The sequence below is a fragment of the Mustelus asterias genome, chromosome 13, assembly GCF_964213995.1.
Source record: "Mustelus asterias chromosome 13, sMusAst1.hap1.1, whole genome shotgun sequence".
Classification (NCBI taxonomy): Eukaryota; Metazoa; Chordata; class Chondrichthyes; order Carcharhiniformes; family Triakidae; genus Mustelus; species Mustelus asterias.
In genome coordinates, this window is record NC_135813.1 from 87,799,283 (window position 1) to 87,819,590 (window position 20,308).

At 44.8% G+C, this 20,308-nt stretch overlaps 1 protein-coding gene across 1 annotated transcript in view; it reads left to right on the top strand.

Annotated features, from left to right (window-relative positions):
* The window catches only part of txnrd2.2 (thioredoxin reductase 2, tandem duplicate 2), a 95,563-nt gene that overhangs the window by 14,083 nt on the left and 61,172 nt on the right, over window positions 1–20,308 (top strand). Inside the window, exons 5-8 of the mRNA XM_078227236.1 lie at window positions 10,081–10,155; window positions 10,320–10,398; window positions 15,078–15,140; window positions 16,645–16,712. Of these exons, the coding sequence (XP_078083362.1) occupies window positions 10,081–10,155; window positions 10,320–10,398; window positions 15,078–15,140; window positions 16,645–16,712 (285 nt within the window). The remainder of the gene's footprint in view (window positions 1–10,080; window positions 10,156–10,319; window positions 10,399–15,077; window positions 15,141–16,644; window positions 16,713–20,308) is intronic.

The window sequence follows — 20,308 nt, forward strand, 5'->3', positions numbered from 1 at the left end:
TGCAAGCAATTTAAGCATCATTGGAACTTCATAACTAAAAGTGTTTTCCCTTTGTGCAAGCAATAGTTTCTCCTTTCTCTGCTCCTGGCACAGATGGAATGCTGCCATTGAAAAGATTGTGATTTATTGTACAGGATGTATAATGAAAGGAGTGCAATTGATGTTTCACACTGACAGATAAATAGGAACTTCTGTGGTTAGCATAAACTACTGGTCTGGACGTGTTTTAATGAAGGTGTTTCGCTGGTAGATCCATTAAAGACAATATTAAGTAATTATAGAGAATTATGATTATCCTTGACATACTTTATTACTATTTCTGTTGCTTAATTTGTGGGAGTGGGGTGGGACAATGTGTTTTAATAGCTTCTTGACCTGATTATGTAAGGGAACAGAAGTAATATCAATATGAAGTACCGTAGTGGCAATAAAGGACGTTACATTTTCAAGTTTATTTGTTGTAAATCGTAGCTGATAGGATTGTTTAAAAAAAATACAAAAATGTCTCCTTGGGTTCCTGGGAGTTTCTTTGTATCAGAGAAAATACCTCTCTTGACTAATGAAGTAAGGTCGTTTCAGAAAGACCTGCTAGCACTGACTGATGGTTTGCTTAACAAGTACCACAGATGAGCGCCAATATTGGTGCCGACCAGCTCTGTTGGATGTACAACAGTTATCATTGTCTCTATCAGAGTTCATTGGTTACATCTGGGTGAAGATGATATCAGTGATCACCTGGCAAGTGGGAGGCTTTCAAAAGTGTGTCAATCAGGGTTCAGGGTAAGCACATTCTTTTTAGAGTGAAGGGCAAGGCTGGTAGAAGTCGGGAACCCTGGATGACTCGGGATATTGAGGCCCTGGTCAAAAAGAAGGAGGAGGCATATGACATGCATAGGGAGCTGGGATCAAGTGCAGCCCTTGAAAAGTACAGAGGATGTCGGAGTTGAGTTTAAAGAGAAATCAGGTGGGGGAAAAAAGGGGACACGCGATTGCTTTGGCAGATGAGGCAAACAAGAATCCAAAGAGCTTCTACAAATAAAGGGCAAAAGCGTAACTAGGGAGAGAATAGGGCCTCTTAAGGATCAACAAGGTCATCTATGTAGATCCACAACAGATGGGTGAGATCCTAAATGAATATTGCTCACCTGTATTTACTGTTGAGAAAGACATAGATGTTAGGGAACTTGGGGAAATAAATAGCGATGTTTTGAGAAGTGTACATGTTACAGAGATGGAGGTGCTGGAAGTCTTAAAGCGCATCAAGGCAGGTAAATCCCTGGGACCTGATGAAATGTATCCTAGGACATTATGGGAGGCAAGGGAGGAAATTGCGGGCCCCCAGCAGAGATATTTGAATCATCAACAGCTTCAGATGTGCCTGAAGATTGGAGGGTGGCAAATGTTGTGCCTTTGTTTAAGAAGGGCTGCAGGGAAAAGCCTGGCAACGACAGGCCGGTGAACCCAACATCTGTAGTGGGTTAAGTTGTTAGAAGGTATTCTGAGCAACAGGATCCATAAGCATTTAGAGAGGCAAGGACAGATTAGGGACAGTCAGCATGGCTTTGTGAGTTGAAAATCATGTCTCATGAATTTGATTTGAGTTTTTTGAAGGGGTAACCAAGAAGGTAGATGAAGGCAGTGTAGTTGACGTTGTCTACATGGACTTTCATAGAAATCATAGAAACCCTACAGTACAGAAAGAGGCCATTCGGCCCATTGAGTCTGCACCGACTACAATCCCACCCAGGCCCTACCCCCATATCCCTACATATTTCCCACTAATTCCTCTAACCTACACATCTCAGGACACTAAGGGCAATTTTTAGCATAGCCAATCAACCTAACCCGCACATCTTTGGACTGTGGGAGGAAACCGGAGCACCCGGAGGAAACCCACGCAGACACGAGGAGAATGTGCAAACTCCACACAGACAGTGACCCAAACCGGGAATCGAACCCAGGTCCCTGGAGCTGTGAAGCAGCAGTGCTAACCACTGTGCTACCGTGCCGTGCCGACTTTGGCAAGGCCTTTGACAGGGTAGGTTGTTGCATAAGGTTAAATCTCATGGGATCCAGGGTGAGGTAGCCAATTGGATATAAAATTGGCTTCTTGACAGAAGATAGAGGGTGGTTGTAGAGGAGAGGGTACAGAAACGATTTACCAGGATGTTGCCTGGTCTGGAGGGTATTAGCTATGAGGAGAGGTTGGAGAAACTTGGTTCTCACTGGAGCGACGGAGGTTGAGGGGAGACAAAGAACAAAGAACAGTACAGCACAGGAAACAGGCCCTTCGGCCCTCCAAGCCTGTGCCGCTCCTTGGTCCAACTAGACCAATCGTTTGTATCCCTCCATTCCCAGGCTGCTCATGTGACTATCCAGGTAAGTCTTAAACGATGTCAGCGTGCCTGCCTCCACCACCCTACTTGGCAGCGCATTCCAGGCCCCCACCACCCTCTGTGTAAAAAACGTCCCTCTGATGTCTGAGTTATACTTCGCCCCTCTCAGCTTGAGCCCGTGACCCCTCGTGATCGTCACCTCCGACCTGGGAAAAAGCTTCCCACTGTTCACCCTATCTATACCCTTCATAATCTTGTATACCTCTATTAGATCGCCCCTCATTCTCCGTCTTTCCAAGGAGAACACCCCCAGTCTACCCAATCTCTCCTCATAGCTAAGACCCTCCATACCAGGCAACATCCTGGTAAACCTTCTCTGCACTCTCTCCAATGCCTCCACGTCCTTCTGGTAGTGCGGCGACCAGAACTGGACGCAGTACTCCAAATGTGGCCTAACCAGCGTTCTATACAGCTGCATCATCAGACTCCAGCTTTTATACTCTATACCCCGTCCTATAAAGGCAAGCATACCATATGCCTTCTTCACCACCTTCTCCACCTGTGTTGCCACCTTCAAGGATTTGTGGACTTGCACACCTAGGTCCCTCTGTGTTTCTATACTCCTGATGACTCTGCCATTTATTGTATAACTCCTCCCTACATTATTTCTTCCAAAATGCATCACTTCGCATTTCTCCGGATTAAACTCCATCTGCCACCTCTCCGCCCAATTTTCCAGCCTATCTATATCCTGCTGTATTGCCCGACAATGCTCTTCGCTATCCGCAATTCCAGCCATCTTCGTGTCATCCGCAAACTTGCTGATTACACCAGTTACACCTTCTTCCAAATCATTTATATATATCACAAATAGCAGAGGTCCCAGTACAGAACCCTGCGGAACACCACTTGTCACAGACCTCCAGCCGGAAAAAGACCCTTCGACCACTACCCTCTGTCTCCTATGGCCGAGCCAGTTCTCCACCCATCTAGCCACTTCTCCTTGTATCCCATGAGCCTTAACCTTCTTAACCAACCTGCCATGTGGGACTTTGTCAAATGCCTTACTGAAATCCATATAGACGACATCCACGGCCCTTCCTTCATCAACCGTTTTTGTCACTTCCTCAAAAAACTCCTCCAAATTTGTAAGGCACGACCTCCCTCTTACAAAACCATGCTGTCTGTCACCAATGAGATTGTTTCGTTCTAAATGCACATACATCCTGTCTCTAAGAATCCTCTCCAACAACTTCCCTACCACGGACGTCAAGCTCACCGGCCTATAATTTCCTGGGTTATCCCTGCTACCCTTCTTAAACAACGGGACCACATTTGCTATCCTCCAATCCTCAGGGACCTCACCCGTGTCCAAAGAAGCGACAAAGATTTCCGTCAGAGGCCCAGCAATTTCATCTCTCGTCTCCCTGAGCAGTCGAGGATAGATGCCATCAGGCCCTGGGGCTTTGTCAGTTTTACTGTTCCCTAAAAAACCTAACACTTCCTCTAGACCTGATAGAAGTCTACAAGATTATAAGAGGCATGGACAGAGTAGATAGTCAGAAGCTTTTTTCCAGGGTGGAAGAGTCAATTATTAGGGGGCATAGGTTTAAGGTGCGAGGGGCAAAGTTTAAAGGAGATGTACGAGGCAGATTTTTTACAGAGTAGTGGGTGCCTTGAACTCGTTGCCGGGGGAGATAGTGGAAGTGGATACGGTAGTGACTTTTAAGGGATGTCTTGACAAGTACATGAATAGGATGGGAATAGAGGGATGTAGTCCTAGGAAGGGTAGGGGGTTTTAGTTAAGTTGGGCAGCGTGGTTGGTGCAGGCTTGGACGTCCGAAGGGCCTGTTCCTGTGCTGTAATTTTCTTTGTTCTTTGATTGTTTTTCAAACTGGAGACCTGTGACCAACGATGTGCCTCAGGGATTGGTGCTGGGTCCACTGTTATTTGCCATTTAAAATAATGATTTTGATGAGAATTTATGAGGCATGATTTGTAAGTTTGCAGATGACACCCAAGATTGGTGGCATAGTGGAAAGTGTAGAAGGTTATCTAGGATTGCAATGGGATCTTGATCAATTGGGCCAGTGGGCTGATGAATAGCAGATGGAGTTTAATTTAAATAGATGCAAGGTGATGCATTTTGGTAGATCGAACCAGGGCAGGACTTACTCGGTTCATGGTAGGGCATTGGGGAGACTTATAGAACAAAGAGATCTAGGGGTACAGGTTCATAGCTCCTTGAAAGTGGAGTCACAGGTGGACAGAGTGGTGAAGGTGGCATTCGGCATGCTCGGTTTCATTGGTCAGAACATTGAATACAGGAGTTGGGACGTCTTGTTAAAGTTTGTACAAGACATTAGTAAGACCACACTTGGAGTACTGTGTACAGTTCTGGTCACCCTATTAAAGAAAGGATATTATTAAACTAGAGAGTGCAGAAAAGATTTACTAGGATGCTACTGGGACTTGATGTTTTGAGTTATAAGGAGAGGCTGGATAGACTGGGACTTTTTCCCTGGGGCGTAGGAAACTTAGGGGTGATTTTAGAGATCTATAAAATAATGAGGGGCACAGATCAGCTAGAGAGTCAATATCTTTTCCCAAAGGTAGGGGAGTCCAAAACTAGGGGACATAGGTTTGAAGGGAGAGTTACAAAAGGGTCCAGGTAGGCAATTTTTTCTGAGGGTGGTGAGTGTCTGGAATGAGCTGCCAGAGATGATAGTAGAGGCAGATACAATTTTGTCTTTTATATAAAGGGATATGGGCCAAATGTGGGCAATTGGGACTGGCTTAATGGTTAAAAATTGGGCGGCATGGACAAGTTGGGCCTAAGGGCCTGTTTCCATGCTGTAAACCTCTATGACTATGACCTACTAGGCAGTATCTGTGCCGCTTAATGCCTTTTTTGATTGGCACTGTTGTATGATTAGGAACTTTACCCTTGAATTATTAGTATAGGAGCTGGGGGAGGATATTTGGCCCTTAGAGCCTGGTCCAACATTCAACAAGATCATAGCTGATTGTCTACCTCAATTCCACCTTCCTGCATTATCCCTATATCACTTCATTGCCTTAATATCCAAAGTTCTGTCAACCCCATTTTGAGTATACTTACTCAGCAACTGAGCATCCACTGCTGTCTGCGGTGGGGAATTTCGAAGTTTCACAATCATTTGAGTGAAGAAATTTCTCAACTTAGCCCGAAATGGTTGGCATCACATGATCTATCTTTTGCTCATTTGTACAACAGGGTTTAATCCGAGCCATGTATTCTGCTTTGCCACGCAGATTATTTTATGTTTTCCTGGGATCTGAGCATTGCTGGCAAAGCCAGCATTTGTTTCCCATCCCTAATTACCCTTGAAAAAAGTTGTGATGAGCTGCCTTTTCGATCCACTGTAGTCCATCAGGTTTAGCTATGTCCGCAGTGCTGGGAATGCAGGAGGGAGTTCCAGGGTTTTTGACCTGCTGTAGTTCCAAGTCAGGATGATAAGTGGTTTGGAAGGGAGCTTGCAGCTAGTGGTGTTCCCGTGTACCTGCTGCCCTTGAAAGTGGTGAAATTTCAGGTTTGAAAGCAGGCTGGGAAGTTGCTGTAGTGCATCTTGAGGGTAGTACACACTTGTGCCACTGTATACCATATGGTGAAAGGGATACCAATCAAACAACACTGCTTTGATCTAGATGGTTCTTCAGTGTTGATGGAGTTGCTCTCAATCATCCAAGTGAGGAGTATTCCGTCATGCTGCTGACTTGGTGGACAGCCTTTCGGAAGTCAGGAGCTGGGGCTTTCGGCTGTTGAGATCATTCTTGTTGGAGATATAGCCCGACATTTGTATGGTGTGAATGTTACATGCCATCTGGTAGGATAAGTGAAACATCTTGCTCATTTTTGCATATAATTTGTGCATCGACAGGACAAATTGAAAGTGTAATTTTCCAGGGAAAATCCAGATGTTTTGCAACAGATTCTGTGGCCCAAGTGTGATGCAATGTGCTTCATCTATCCTTTTTAACTTGTTCCTGTGCTCGTGTTATTTTTCTTGAACCTTACTTTTAGTTTGGAGCCTGAGAAATAAGGAACCTTATTTGTGCATTATGACCCAAGTGCACGCAGTGGTCATTTATCCTATTTCAATTACACTACTTGTTAACGGTTCATTATTAACCCCAACCCAGCCATCCCAGATTATCATTTGCATAAATCCAGGGTGAAGGTCATCAGGAGTGTGGGTTTGCCTGCACTAGGGTCGAGAAAATGTATCCACAGCAATTTTGAATGGTAGCAATCATAATTCAGCAGCTGGCAAAATAGCGCCGGAATGCTGGAAATCTGAAAAATAAGCTGAAAGTGTTAGAAACACTCGGCAAAAAAAAGCTTGTATTTGTGTTGCACCTTTCATAACCACAGGGCCTCCTGAAGCACTTTGCAGCCAGTGGAGTACTTTCTAAAGTGTAGTCATTGTGTAATGCAGGAAATATAACAACTAATTTATGCACAGCAAACTCCCAAAACAGCAGAGTGGTATTGACCAGCTAATCTGCTGTTTTCTTCTGATGAATAAATAATTATAGAATCCTTACAGTACAGAAGGAGGCCATTTGGCCCATCGAGTCTGTACTGACCACAATCCCACCCAGGCCCTATTCCCTTAACCCCACATATTTACCCTGCCAATCCCCCTGACACTAAGGGGCGATTTAGCATGGCCAATCAACCCTAACCCACGCATCTTTGGACTGTGGGAGGAAACCGGAGCACCCGGAGGAAACCCACGCAGACACTGGGAGAACGTACAGATTCCCCACACACAATGACCCAAGCCAGGAATCTTCCCTGGGTCCCTGGCGCTGTGAGGCAGCAGTGCTAACCCCTGTGACATCGTGCCGCCCTGAAACTATGTAATATAACTAACCTGTGGGTTGGGGGTTTCCCCCATTAATGTCAACAGATCTCTATAATAATTGATGCCCAAAAATCTGAGAATAATCATTGCATTTTGTTTTTAGAAGAATGGACTGTAAGATTTAAAGACTGAAAAGCAAACTCTAATTTTGGCAGTTTGCACAGACTTGCAGTAAAAACAAAAAGTTACAACTGGTTTGTTTAACTTTCTAAGGTGTTTTTGCTTCTTAAAGACATGAATTGGAAATAAGTTAATCCATAACTTATTGAGTTTGTGCGATGATCTCATCAGGCACCTGAAGGTATATTTGGGTAGTGAGGCGCCAGTTAGGTTTGGAAAAATCAAAGACTGTTGATTTGATAATTTCCCCTGAACCTATTGGCAAGTCTGCAATGTGTGTTGCCTCACACACCCCTCTGCTGATGTGATGAGTAAGTCATTCCAATCTGCCTGCTCTTCAACTGACATGCGATAAATATATAGCTGTCAGGTTGCTTCAGCGAGGCGTTCGCATCAAGCAAACACAAAATAACAAGTGATTTACGGCTCTCTATCCTCGGGCACATAATAAGCTATAATCATCAGTTCATGGAATTCTGTTGTTTATACTTTTGCAGGTAGAGACCTAAAATAGGATGCAAGAGCCTGCAAAAGGGGAATAAAAGCAGAAAGTGCTGGAAAAATTCAGCCTGTCTGGTAGCATCTGTGGAGTGAGAAAACAAAATTAATGTTTCAGGCTGAAAATGACCGTTCCTCAACTTCTTTCTCTCTCCACAGATGCTGCCACACCTAGGCCTTTCTGTTTTTAATTCTGATTTCCAGCGTCCACAGTATTTTGCTTTTATTTCACTGACTAGTCGGGACTCTGGAGATTAGAAAGATACTTAAAGGAGCCATATACCATTTTATAAATTAATTATATATCATACTCATCCCCAAGAAAAGAGACTTAACATAAATTATGAAACAAAATTGGGTAAGTTGTCTCATTTAGCCGCTCCCTTCACAACCAACGTGCAGTTTGCTTTATCACAGATAGACTTCACTCCATCAGTTTCTTGAGGCTGGTGATAAGCCAATCTGCAAAAGGATAAAGAAGTGAGAAACCTATTCCTGACCACACCTCGGGTGGATTTGCAGAACTGTAACTGGTTTTACTGTGAATCTGCCACAGTTATCTGAGGTGAAGGTCAGGTTGGTTGGGATTGGAAGGAAAAGGAGTCTTCTCTTGTCTAGAAGCAAATATGTGGACAACGATGTGACGCTAAAAGACCCTTTCATCCACTTGGCCTATCCAACACAAATGTTACCATTTCCATAACACTCTACCCCATCTAAAGCCATGCTGTTTCCAGGACTCTTTCGCAATGCATTTGACGTTCATTTTGAAAAGAAGTGTCCAAAATTGTACTCACTGAGTGTTCTAAGTATTACTAACAAATAATGCTTTGTTAGATGATCTGTTTTAATAGTTGTATAGCTATTTGGATGCTTTTGAGGTACATCCCAGTGCATACACAATTGACAAACAGCTTTCAGTTCATGACCACATCTGTGTCCTGATCCTTTACTTACCTATTATAGCCGCTGTCACATGTCAGTTCAATAAAATTGTGACAGAACTTGTACCACAACAGCACTCCTCTCCAACGCCCATCCCTTGAGTCCCTTACTGCCCAAAATCTATCAATCTCAGTCTTGCTTTTACTCATCAATGAACATCCCCTGCTCTCTCGAGTGGAGAATTCCAAAGATTCACAGCACTTTGAGGAAATCTCTGTCCTAAATGGCGGACCCTTTACTTTGAGACAATGACCTCTAATTCTAGAATCTCCAGCCAAGGGAAAGAGGCTCTCATGCCTAACATACTATTCTCTCTTTAAAAATATGCACTTTAATGAAATTGCTGGGTTAAAATTCTCAAACTCTCTTCCTAACAGCACTCAAGGACTGTGGCAGTTCAAGAAGGGAGCTCGCCACTAACTTCTGAAGGGCTATTAGTGATGGGCAATAAATGTTGGCCTTGAGGTTCACATCCCATGATAATCTTTTGCATGTGAATCTTTTGGATAAACCTAGTGTGCCTCAGGTGGACGTAAAAATTCCATGATGCAATTTTGAAGAGGTATAGAAGAGTTCTGTCTGATATCGTGTCCACTATTTCAATCCCAATCAGCATCACTGAAAATATATGGCTTGATCAATGCTGTTTGTGGGAGCTTGCACAATTTCCTACATTACACCAGTAACTGCATTTCAAAAGCACTTTATTGGATGGAAAACATTCTTGGTTGTTCTGAGGTTGAGAAAAATGCTTTATAAAATGCAAGTCTTTGCAGCCATTCACTGTATCACTGTTTGGCATTTATTTTTCCATCACCTTACAGTTCTCTGTTGTATTATACCAGCTGGTATTGCTCCTGTGTGTTTGTGGTGTGTGATTCTAAATACCTTAGGGCGCTGTGGCAAGCTTGGTGTGCTTAGCTTCGTACTGTTCCCTGTACATGAATTGGAATCAGGCTGCATAGATTGAGCAGGTTCACCCAGGTGAAAGTGTCAATGGCGGCCTCACAGGGCACTGTCAACAATGCTTTGAACTTCAGAACAAACCCTTAAGCGGTGTTTTATTGATGGTACAATCACATGATTGGTGATTTAAATTGAGGAATGCCACTCCTGATTCCAGAGTTTGGAATTTCTCTCTCCGCAGATGCTGTCTGGCCTGCTGAGTATTTCCAGCATTTGCCTTTGTTACAGATTTCCAGATTCAGGTTACTGTGACTATTTGGCGCTTGTTTGGATCATCATTGCTCATGGCTTCCTTTTCTCTTTAGGGGTACCATGGCCAGTGCTGTTCAAAGCCATGTGAAATCCTTAAACTGGGGACATCTAGTCCAGCTTCAGGATAGGTGAGTATGAGCTGCGCCATTTAGCAGTTTCTGATCGGCACGAGCACGGCATTTTCAATTTCGTGCGCAAATTCAACTTCAGCATTTTTCTCCCAAAATCGCATTTCATTTGGATGCATTTAATTTCCAAAACCGAACGTGTAACCTCTCCTTATCCTTAACAGGAAGGTGAAATACGTGAATCTCAAAGGTGCTTTTCTAGACAAACATACTGTTCAAGGGGAATCCAAGCAAGGTGAAAAGGTGAGGTTTCTGCACTGGTGGTTCAATATTTACAGCACCGGTTTAGACACTTTTAAAAATACTTAGTGATGGGCGGGGGGAAGATTGTGCTTTATATGCAGTTGATCGAGAGTTTTCACGGTGGCACATTAGTTAGCACTGCTGCCTCACAACGCCAGGGACCCGGGTTCGATTCCCGGCTCGGGTCACTGTCTGTGTGGTGTTTGCACGTTCGCCCCGTGTCTGCGTGGGTTTCCTCCGGGTGCCCCGGTTTCCTCCCACAGTCCGAAAGACATGCTGGTTAGGTGCATTGACCCGAACAGGCGCTGGACTGTGGGGCTAGGGGAATTTCACAGTGTTAATTATGCTATGGGCAAGAGGGAGAGAATCAGAGTATTTTCTGTAAAATTACAGAAATGATTCTCCTGCTGCCCCCCAAGGTTAATATCATCACTGAGCAAAGAGGCATATTTCTTGGGTTTTTTTTGGTGGTGCTAACAAGTGTATGTGAGGCCAGCTCGTATCCCAGAATATTTCCAGAATGCGGTAAGCAATCGAGGAAGTAGCTTGTCTTCATTCTTTCCTGCTTTTGTGCTTGCATGTATGGAATGGGGTCTAAGAAAAATCGAGAGAGAAATCTTTCACTTCTTTGTGACTCAAATCCACCGGTTTGGGGACAGGAGGGTTAAAAAATAGTTGTGCAATGGTGACGATGGCGAAACTGTTCATTGCCATTGTTTTTCTGAACCTGACAGCAACAGTGGAGTCTACACATGTGCAGTGAAACTCGAAAATCCAGAAGTTGCTGTCAGTGATTCTGCGCTTCCCCACAGGGTTGACATAACCCCCATATTTCAATCAGTTAGAAATTACTAGTGACGAGAACTTGCCACATTGCACAATTAGCTATTTTTAAAAAACCTCTTGAAATGATTGCACCGTGTTGATTGAGGTGCGACTGGATTTTTCACAACATACTAAGTTCATTATTATTGCTGTACATTGGCCTTGATAAAGTAATTTTAAGTTTCTGGGTTGTCACATCTCTCCCCTCACGCTGAGAATATATGTGTGTTCTTATTGCCTGTGATCAGTACGTTTTGAATGGAAGTTGTGTTAAATAGTTTATGCAGAAAGCTTTTCTAACTTCAAAAAATAAAAAAAGTCTATTTATTCTCTCATTCCTGGCCTGAATTAAAGCATTGTTCCCCACTCACACTCTTGCACACACACATATTGGATACAGGTAAAGGTAATATACTTTGGTTTCTTGAATCATTTTTATGGCTTAAAGTTGAGGTGAAAGTCTTGGTGAGCAGAGTATTGACAGCAAGTTGTGATGTTTCCTGTAGTAGATAGCGAGGAGGTTGAGCTTGGTTCTCAGGCAACAGGTTGACAAGGACATCCTTTCCTCTCGTGGGATTTTCCAGTTTCAGGGTATTGCTGTTAATTACCTCGGGGCTAGTTCGTGGTCTGGTCTTCTGACCGCGAATAGCTCTTAGCTAATTTCTAAAAGCAGACAAAAACATGGCTGCCGCATGAGCCTTTTCGCAAGTTTAAGTCCTTTTCTAAATTAGGGGGGTTGTTTCTGTTGATTTCACATCCTCTGTTGTGAGTTTGCACCTCTGAAATTCACCCAGCTTCATTTGGATGGGGAAAATCCTCATGATGCATCATGGTTATCGATGTTATTCACTTCCATCTGCCACCAAGTGAGTTCCAATCTTCCCTTTTCGTTCAGAATGAAACAGGGAGTCAGGCAGTATGGAAATTTCATAGTCCTTTCGGGTTGGTCCATTCTTAAACAAAGACGTGTGAATATCCATATGCCTGAGATTTGATACTGTACTCTAGATCAGATATTAAAGGTCACATGATTTGCAGCAAGCATTTTAATAGCTTGTTTGTGTCCAGCTTTTAAATGTTTACTGAAAGTTCATAGCATCATAGAATCCTACAGTGCAGAAAGAGGCCATTTGGCCCATTGAGTCTGCACCGACCACAATCCCACCCAGGTCCTATTCCCATAACCCCATGCATTTACCCTAGTTAGTCCCCCTGACACTAAGGGACAATTTAGCATGGCCAATCCACCTAACCTGCACATTTATGGACTGTGGGAGGAAACCGGAGCACCCGGAGGAAACCCATGCAGACACAGGGAGAACTTGCAAACTCCACACAGACAGCCACCCGAGGCCGGAATTGAACCCACGTTGCTGGTGCTGTGAGGCAGCAGTGCTAAACACTGTGCCACCGTGCCGCCCCGTAGCATGCTGGACATGACACTCCACTATGATAAAAACATCACTTATTTTCAATTTATTTTAAAAGTTTATGATATGTCCTCCTCCATTATCCCTTGCGTACCAAATATTCATTTCATTCTCTGTAATTGTAATTAGAAATTAACCATAATCGATGCATCTTACTCCCTGGGCACGTGGAGATCCCCTTGACATGACGGCAGACCGAAACTAGCCTCGGGAAAAGGGAAATGCACATTACTGAGATCGTGAGGTCTTTGTGAGCAGCTTTTTTGATATCCGAGGCGAGCGCCATCACTTCACACTGAACACAACATCTGGGCCAACATAAATGTCTAAGGACAAAGAAGCTTTGAGAAAAAGAACGAACAAAAGTTACGAACATCCTGACCAAAATTTATAAAATAGAAGGTATCTATGAGACCTTGTAACTTGTGGTATCAGTAGGTTGTCTATACCATTGATGAAATGTTGTTTCAGTAGGTTTGCTGTATTGCAGCAGTCAGCCAACTACTGATAATTACAGCGGGACCAGTTTACATAGAAGGTTTTGATTAGCCATGTGAACATAGAAACTTCTAATATCAATGTTATGAGCAAAGGTGAGAGATTGAGTAGACTAGGCCCATATTCCTTGGAGTGTAGAAGAAGGAGAGATAATCTAATTGAAACATAAAATTCTTAAGGGGCTTGGGGGGTAGATACAGAGAATATGCTTCCCCTGACTGGGGAATGTAGAACAAGGTGGGGGGGGGGTCACGGAAATTTCTTCACTCAGGAGGTTGCGAATCTTTGGAATTTAGTACCCCAGAGAGCAGTAGGTGCTGAGTCGTTGAGTATATTTCAGACAGAAGTTGATAGATATTTGGTTTCGAAGCGAATTAAGGAATGGAGATCGTGCAGAAAGATATATTTGAGGAAGAACATCCCTGACCTTGTTGAATGTTGGAGGAGGCTCGAAAGGCCAAATAGCCAACTCCTGCTTCTATTTATTTTGTTTTCGGCACTCTCAGCACCGTACTGGAAAACTAACCACCATTTTGTGAATATTAAGCAACTGTAAGGTATAAGTTTGCAATTTGTTCTTGTAGCAAAGGGTTATCCCATGGACAGTCCACAGGCCACAGTCTAGCTGCCAATGATTTGTATCTGGCTCCTTTCAACATGGAAGATACATGTTACCATGTTGTTAGCTTCAAATTTGAGTTTCTTCAAGGGTATGTGGATTTTCCTGCCAGCTTTGCTGATGTCGGATATTTAAAAGTGGAGAGAGGATGTGAGGGCCAGGCCTGCGCTGCCGGGGCCAGGCCTGCGCTGCCGGGGCCAGGCCTGCGCTGCCGGGGCCAGGCCTGCGCTGCCGGGGCCAGGCCTGCGCTGCCGGGGCCAGGCCTGCGCTGCCGGGGCCAGGCCTGCGCTGCCGGGGCCAGGCCTGCGCTGCCGGGGCCAGGCCTGCGCTGCCGGGGCCAGGCCTGCGCTGCCGGGGCCAGGCCTGCGCTGCCGGGGCCAGGCCTGCGCAAGTGAAAGCGGTGAGAGAGTGGAGAGCAAAGGAGGGAGGGGAGAGCGGGGGAAGAAGGGGCGGGAGGGGAGAGCGGGGGAAGGAGGGGCGGGAGGGGAGAGCGGGGGAAGGAGGGGCGGGAGGGGAGAGCGGGGAAGGAGGGGCGGGAGGGGAGAGCGGGGGAAGGAGGGGCGGGAGGGGAGAGCGGGGGAAGGAGGGGCGGGAGGGGAGAGCGGGGGAAGGAGGGGTGGGGGAAGGAGGGGCGGGAGGGGAGAGCGGGGGAAGGAGGGGCGGGAGGGGAGAGCGGGGGAAGGAGGGGCGGGAGGGGAGAGCGGGGGAAGGAGGGGCGGGAGGGGAGAGCGGGGGAAGGAGGGGCGGGAGGGGAGAGCGGGGGAAGGAGGGGCGGGAGGGGAGAGCGGGGGAAGGAGGGGCGGGAGGGGAGAGCGGGGGAAGGAGGGGCGGGAGGGGAGAGCGGGGGAAGGAGGGGCGGGAGGGGAGAGCGGGGGAAGGAGGGGTGGGAGGGGAGAGCGGGGGAAGGAGGGGCGGGAGGGGAGAGCGGGGGAAGGAGGGGCGGGAGGGGAGAGCGGGGGAAGGAGGGGGAGGGAGGGAAATAGATGGATAAATGACAGTCAGAGAGAGGGTGGTCGTCACCATAATCCCCACTCTTATGATCCCTTCAGCAACCACCCGGGTCTTCCTCCAGACCCCTTGCGCCCTGCAACATCAGCATCTCTCTCGCACCATCCGCTTGCAGGTCAAAGTGTGACTGGCCCTGGTGATTGAAAAATATAGCCCTTTGCAAGACATGGTTGGACACTCCTGTTGTAGCAGGTTACAGAATTGCAAGCTCGGATGAGCTACAGTGCATCTCTTGCCAACTTCACCCAATTTGTTACACAAATAATTTTAACTTTGAATAATATGCATTCTAATTTCAGACCATTCTAACTGCTGAAAACATTGTGATCGCAACTGGAGGCAGGCCAAAGTATCCCTTAGACGTAAGTTTTAATTGTTTCTTGTCCAGTCTGTAATACATAATTTGCTGGAACTTCCCATACATCTGTATTTCGGGTCTAGAATCTTACGATGGATCTGCACTTAAGGCTGCAATCCCACACATGCAAAACCAGCAATTTCAGCCCCGGGGAGGCTCAGAATATGAATTGGGTGCCTCTCTGACGGAGGAAAAATCTCAATGCAGCATAGTCTCGTGCTGCTATTGGACATCATGTAGTTTCATAGAATCTGGTCTGTGATACTTCATTGGAACGATGCTTTTATCTCTGCAGACATTGCCGCACCTGCTGAGTGTTTCTAGCATGTTCTGTTTCTATTTCCAGTTTCAAGAAACTGCAATATTTTGCTTCTGCGTTGTTTTGGTTTAGTCGGGCCTGGTAATAAGTTACATACTAAATCTTTTCGCTGGGGACAGTGCACAGGAGAACCAAGGAAGGAGAAAACAAGTTTAATTTTTTAATTTTCATGAACCTAGTTCCCAACCTCAGCGCAACACATTTTACATTCTTGTGTGTAATTTACTTTTTCTTTCTTCGCACACCGTCCATCCTTAAAGTGTCTGAATGAGACTGTCAAGTTTGAGGTTGAGTGATGCATGTTGTTTGATCCCGTGCCTGTAGCACCTAGCAATGGTTGATATCAGAGCAACCAAGTTCTTAAAGTTAAAGATGATTCAACTTCCCAGTAACTCACCCAGATAACAAAAAATAAAGTTATCCCTAGGGCTTTAGATTGATGATGTACTGTTCAATTTACACTAACCATACCCTAATCGCTGTATAAAATCTTCTACTTCATTCCAAGTAATAAAAAGTTACAATAATTCTTGTTATGTTCAGTCATTGAATAGCTTGTTGAGTTTGTACAAGCAATTGACAAACTCTGTAAAAGTGGGTGCATTTCTTCATATTGGTAAAAAGAACAATGTTTTCTCAGTTTTGTTAAGTTTTGAGATACTGAAGAATAGTCAAATCAGTAACCGTGATCAGGGATAAGTTGCAATGATTACGGTAATTTTTCCATTCAAATCAAAACTACACCTGCATTGCATATAAAAAAAAAACCCAATCTCCTCTTACTCGTGCTGTTTGCAGTTCGACAGTTGTGTCTAATTCCATTTCACACTCACTTCTCAGTCGGGTTATAGGGTAGCTCTCAGGAAGAGAAATTCTGGCTTGATTTTATCCTGTGCTTAATTCAGGAGCAATGAGGAGAATTGAAGTGCTTTCAGCAAACCTTTTGGCTGGGATTAGCAGAGACGGGTCATTCCTGCGACTCTATTACTCTGCTTCACATTTGTGCGATTAATTTGAAAGTTGCACTTGGTTGAAAATCAACTCATTTACAAAAATATTTCTGTTAACATCTTACTAATTAAATTGAAAATAATATTTTTGTTGTCATTGTCTGTTACAACAACTCATTGTCCGAAGCAATATTTATTTTGGCTATAAATTGTGTAAAATGCTCCCTTCCTTTCCAAAGGTTCCAGGGGCTGAACTCGGCATTTCCAGTGATGATATTTTTTGGCTCCGAGATTCACCTGGAAAAACGTGAGTAAATAATACATTCAGTTGAACTTTCAAATATTGCGAAGGAAGCAGAGGTTGATATAAAATATTCCAAACCTGTTAACCGGGAGTGTCTCGGAGGGAGGTGTTGACCCGTTAGAGAAAATCTCCATTACAAGGGAGGAAGTGTTAGGTTTTTTAGGGAACATTAAAACTGACAAATCCCCAGGGCCTGATGGCATCTATCCTAGACTGCTCAGGGAGACGAGAGATGAAATTGCTGGGCCTCAGATGGAAATCTTTGTTGCTTCTTTGGACACAGCTGAGGTCCCTGAGGATTGGAGGATAGCGAATGTGGTCCCGTTGTTTAAGAAGGGTAGCAGGGATAACCCGGGAAATTATAGCCCGGTGAGCTTGACGTCCGTGGTAGGGAAGTTGTTGGAGAGGATTCTTAGAGACAGGATGTATGTGCATTTAGAACGGAACAATCTCGTTAGCGACAGACAGCATGGTTTTGTAAGAGGGAGGTTGTGCTTTACAAATTTGGTGGAGTTTTTTGAGGAAGTGACAAAAACGGTTGACGAAGGAAGGGCCGTGGATGTCATCGATATGGATTTCAGTAAGGCATTTGACAAAGTCCCACATGGCAGGTTGGTTAAGAAGGTTAAGGCTCATGGGATACAAGGAGAAGTGGCTAGATGGGTGGAGAACTGGCTTGACCATAGGAGACAGAGGGTAGCGGTCGAAGGGTCTTTTTCCAGCTGGAGGTCTGTGACCAGTGGTGTTCCGCAGGGCTCTGTACTGTGACCTCTGCTATTTGTGATCTATATAAATGATTTGGAAGAAGGTGTAACTGGTGTTATCAGCAAGTTTGCGGATGACACAAAGATGGCTGGACTTGCGGATAGCGATGAGCATTGTCGGGCAATACAGCAGGATATAGATAGGCTGGAAAATTGGGCGGAGAGGTGGCAGATGGAATTTAATCCAGATAAATGCGAAGTGATGCATTTTGGAAGAAATAATGTAGGGAGGAGTTATACAATAAATGGCAGAGCCATCAGGAGTATAGAAACACTGAGGGACCTAGGTGTGCAAGTCCACAAATCCTTGAAGGTGACAACACAGGTGGAGAAGGTGGTGAAGAAGGCATATGGTATGCTTGCCTTTAGGACGGGGTATAGAGTATAAAAGCTGGAGTCTGATGATGCAGCTGTATAGAACGCTGGTTCGGCTACATTTGGAGTACTGCGTCCAGTTCTGGTCGCCGCACTACCAGAAGGACGTGGAGGCTTTAGAGAGAGTGCAGAGAAAGTTTACCAGGATGTTGCCTGGTATGGAGGGTCTTAGCTATGAGGAGAGATTGGGCAAACAGGGCTTGTTCTTCCTGGAAAGACGGAGAATGAGGGGAGATCTAATAGAGGTGTACAAGATTATGAAGGGGATAGATAGGGTGAACGGTGGGAAGCTTTTTCCCAGATCCGAAGTGACGATCACGCGGGGTCACGGGCTCAAGGTGAGAGGGGCGAAGTGTAACTCAGATATTAGAGGGATTTTTTTTACACAGAGGGTGGTGGGGGCCTGGAATGCGCTGCCAAGTAGGGCGGTGGAGGCAGACACGCTGACATTGTTTAAGACTTACCTGGATAGTCACATGAGCAGCCTGGGAATGGACCAAGGAGCGGCACAGGCTTCGAGGGCCAAAGGGCCTGTTCCCTGCGCTGTACTGTTCTTTGTTCTCTGCCACCTTGGAAGGACACAGGCAGCAGATTCATGGGAGCAACCCACAACCTGTAAGTTTTGCTCCCCCCCCTCTCCTTTCTTTGCGCCATCAGCAACTTTAGCAATCATAACTTCGGTCCCTTTATCCAGATTATTTCTATAAATTGTCAAACATTGAGGCCCCAGAATTGGTTTCTGTGGCACACCACTCATTACATTTTACCAACCATAAAATGCCCCTTGTATGCCTGCTCTGTTTCTTGTTAGCTGACCAATCTTCTATCCATGCCAATGTGTTTTTCTTCAGACCATGAGCTTTTGTGATGCACTTTATCAAATACCTTCTGAAACTCTTAGTACAGTACATCCACCAGTTTGCCTTTATCCACAGCACTTGTTACTTGAACTCCAATAAATTGGTTAAACACGATTTCCCTTTCACAATACTATGCTGATATTGCTTGTTAGCCAATCTACTGGAAGCGGAAAGCTGCTATGTTTTGATTTGTAGCATGCACAGTGCTGCATTTAATGATTATTGGCTTCCTGTTTTTCAAAAATAGGATGAACAGTTATCTTACCCCTTGTCTTAAAAACTAATACTCATGTCGCCTGCTTTTAACTAACAAGCTGATTATGATGTGCCTTATGGTGATGAACTGTCGTAAAACTTCTGATTAAATCATTAAGGTTAAAAGTTTATTTATTAGCCACAAGTAAGGCTTTCATTAACACTGCAATGAAGTTACTGTAAAATTCCCCTGGTCGCCGCACTTTGGCGCCTGTTTGTGTCAATCTGCCTAATCAGCACGTCTTTCAGGCTGTGGGAGGAAACCGGAGCACCCGGAGGAAACCCACGCAGACATGGGGAGAATGTGCAGACTCCACACAGACAGTGACCCAAGCCGGGAATCGAACCCAAGTTCCTGGCGCTGTGAGGCAGCAGTGCTTGCCACTGTGCCGTCCAAACAAATTGCCAAACTGAAGGTGAAGTTTAAATGTACATAGCAATCCAGGAACATTGAAAGGAGGGCTTGAAACCCTGGAAGTGGATCCTTGGTTAAGACATCGAGGTGAAAGCATCATTTGGGAGAGGTCATCCAGGAGAAAGCGTCATTTGGGAGAAGATTCCAAGGCGTGTTCTTCAATAGCGAAGATTGAAAACCCTTGTGAGAAAGACAGTGTTTCAGTGAGACCAGTTGGATCACAATATGACAAGTATCTGGGGATGGGGGTGGAATTGATGAGAGATCTGTCGAAGTTGTTTTGGATGGCATTGCCACTTGGTCTCAGAGTGTGAGGTGTTTTACCACAGTTTGTATGTTGGTTTACATGGACTGTGCTTATTGTGAATATTAAAGTATACGATAACTCATGTTATCCTTACTAATCTGTATAAACCTGTGAAAGTATAGTGGGGTGAAGGAGTACTATATTATTAATAATCTGTTCTTCTATAAATGTTTTATGCTTTTGTGACAAAAGCCTTGTGGTTTTCCAGCTATTTATGCACAATTGTTTGAAAATAAGCTGACTTCGCCTTTTTGTGTCAATAAGCAGTGAGTGTGGTTGCTGCAATGCAAGTGGTACCAAAGGACGAAAGATCTAACTGAGCTGATCACGTTCAATATCAGTTTCCTACTGGAAGTGCAACTGTAATAAATTGATGTAGGACAAGGAAGTAGGTTGCACAGCAAATGATAACTCATGCGCATTTTCAGGAAGCTGGCTGAAATTAAAATTTTATTAAAAGAAGCTTTTTTAAAATAAAGTATCCCCCCCAATCCCTCCCCCCCCCCCCCCCGCCCCCCCCCCCCCCCCCGAGAATCTAGCCAGCATTCCCCTCTAACCTTCACTGTTGCTTGTTATAGTTGAATCTGAAGGAGCTAGTGAACTAAGAGTAAAAATGCCATATC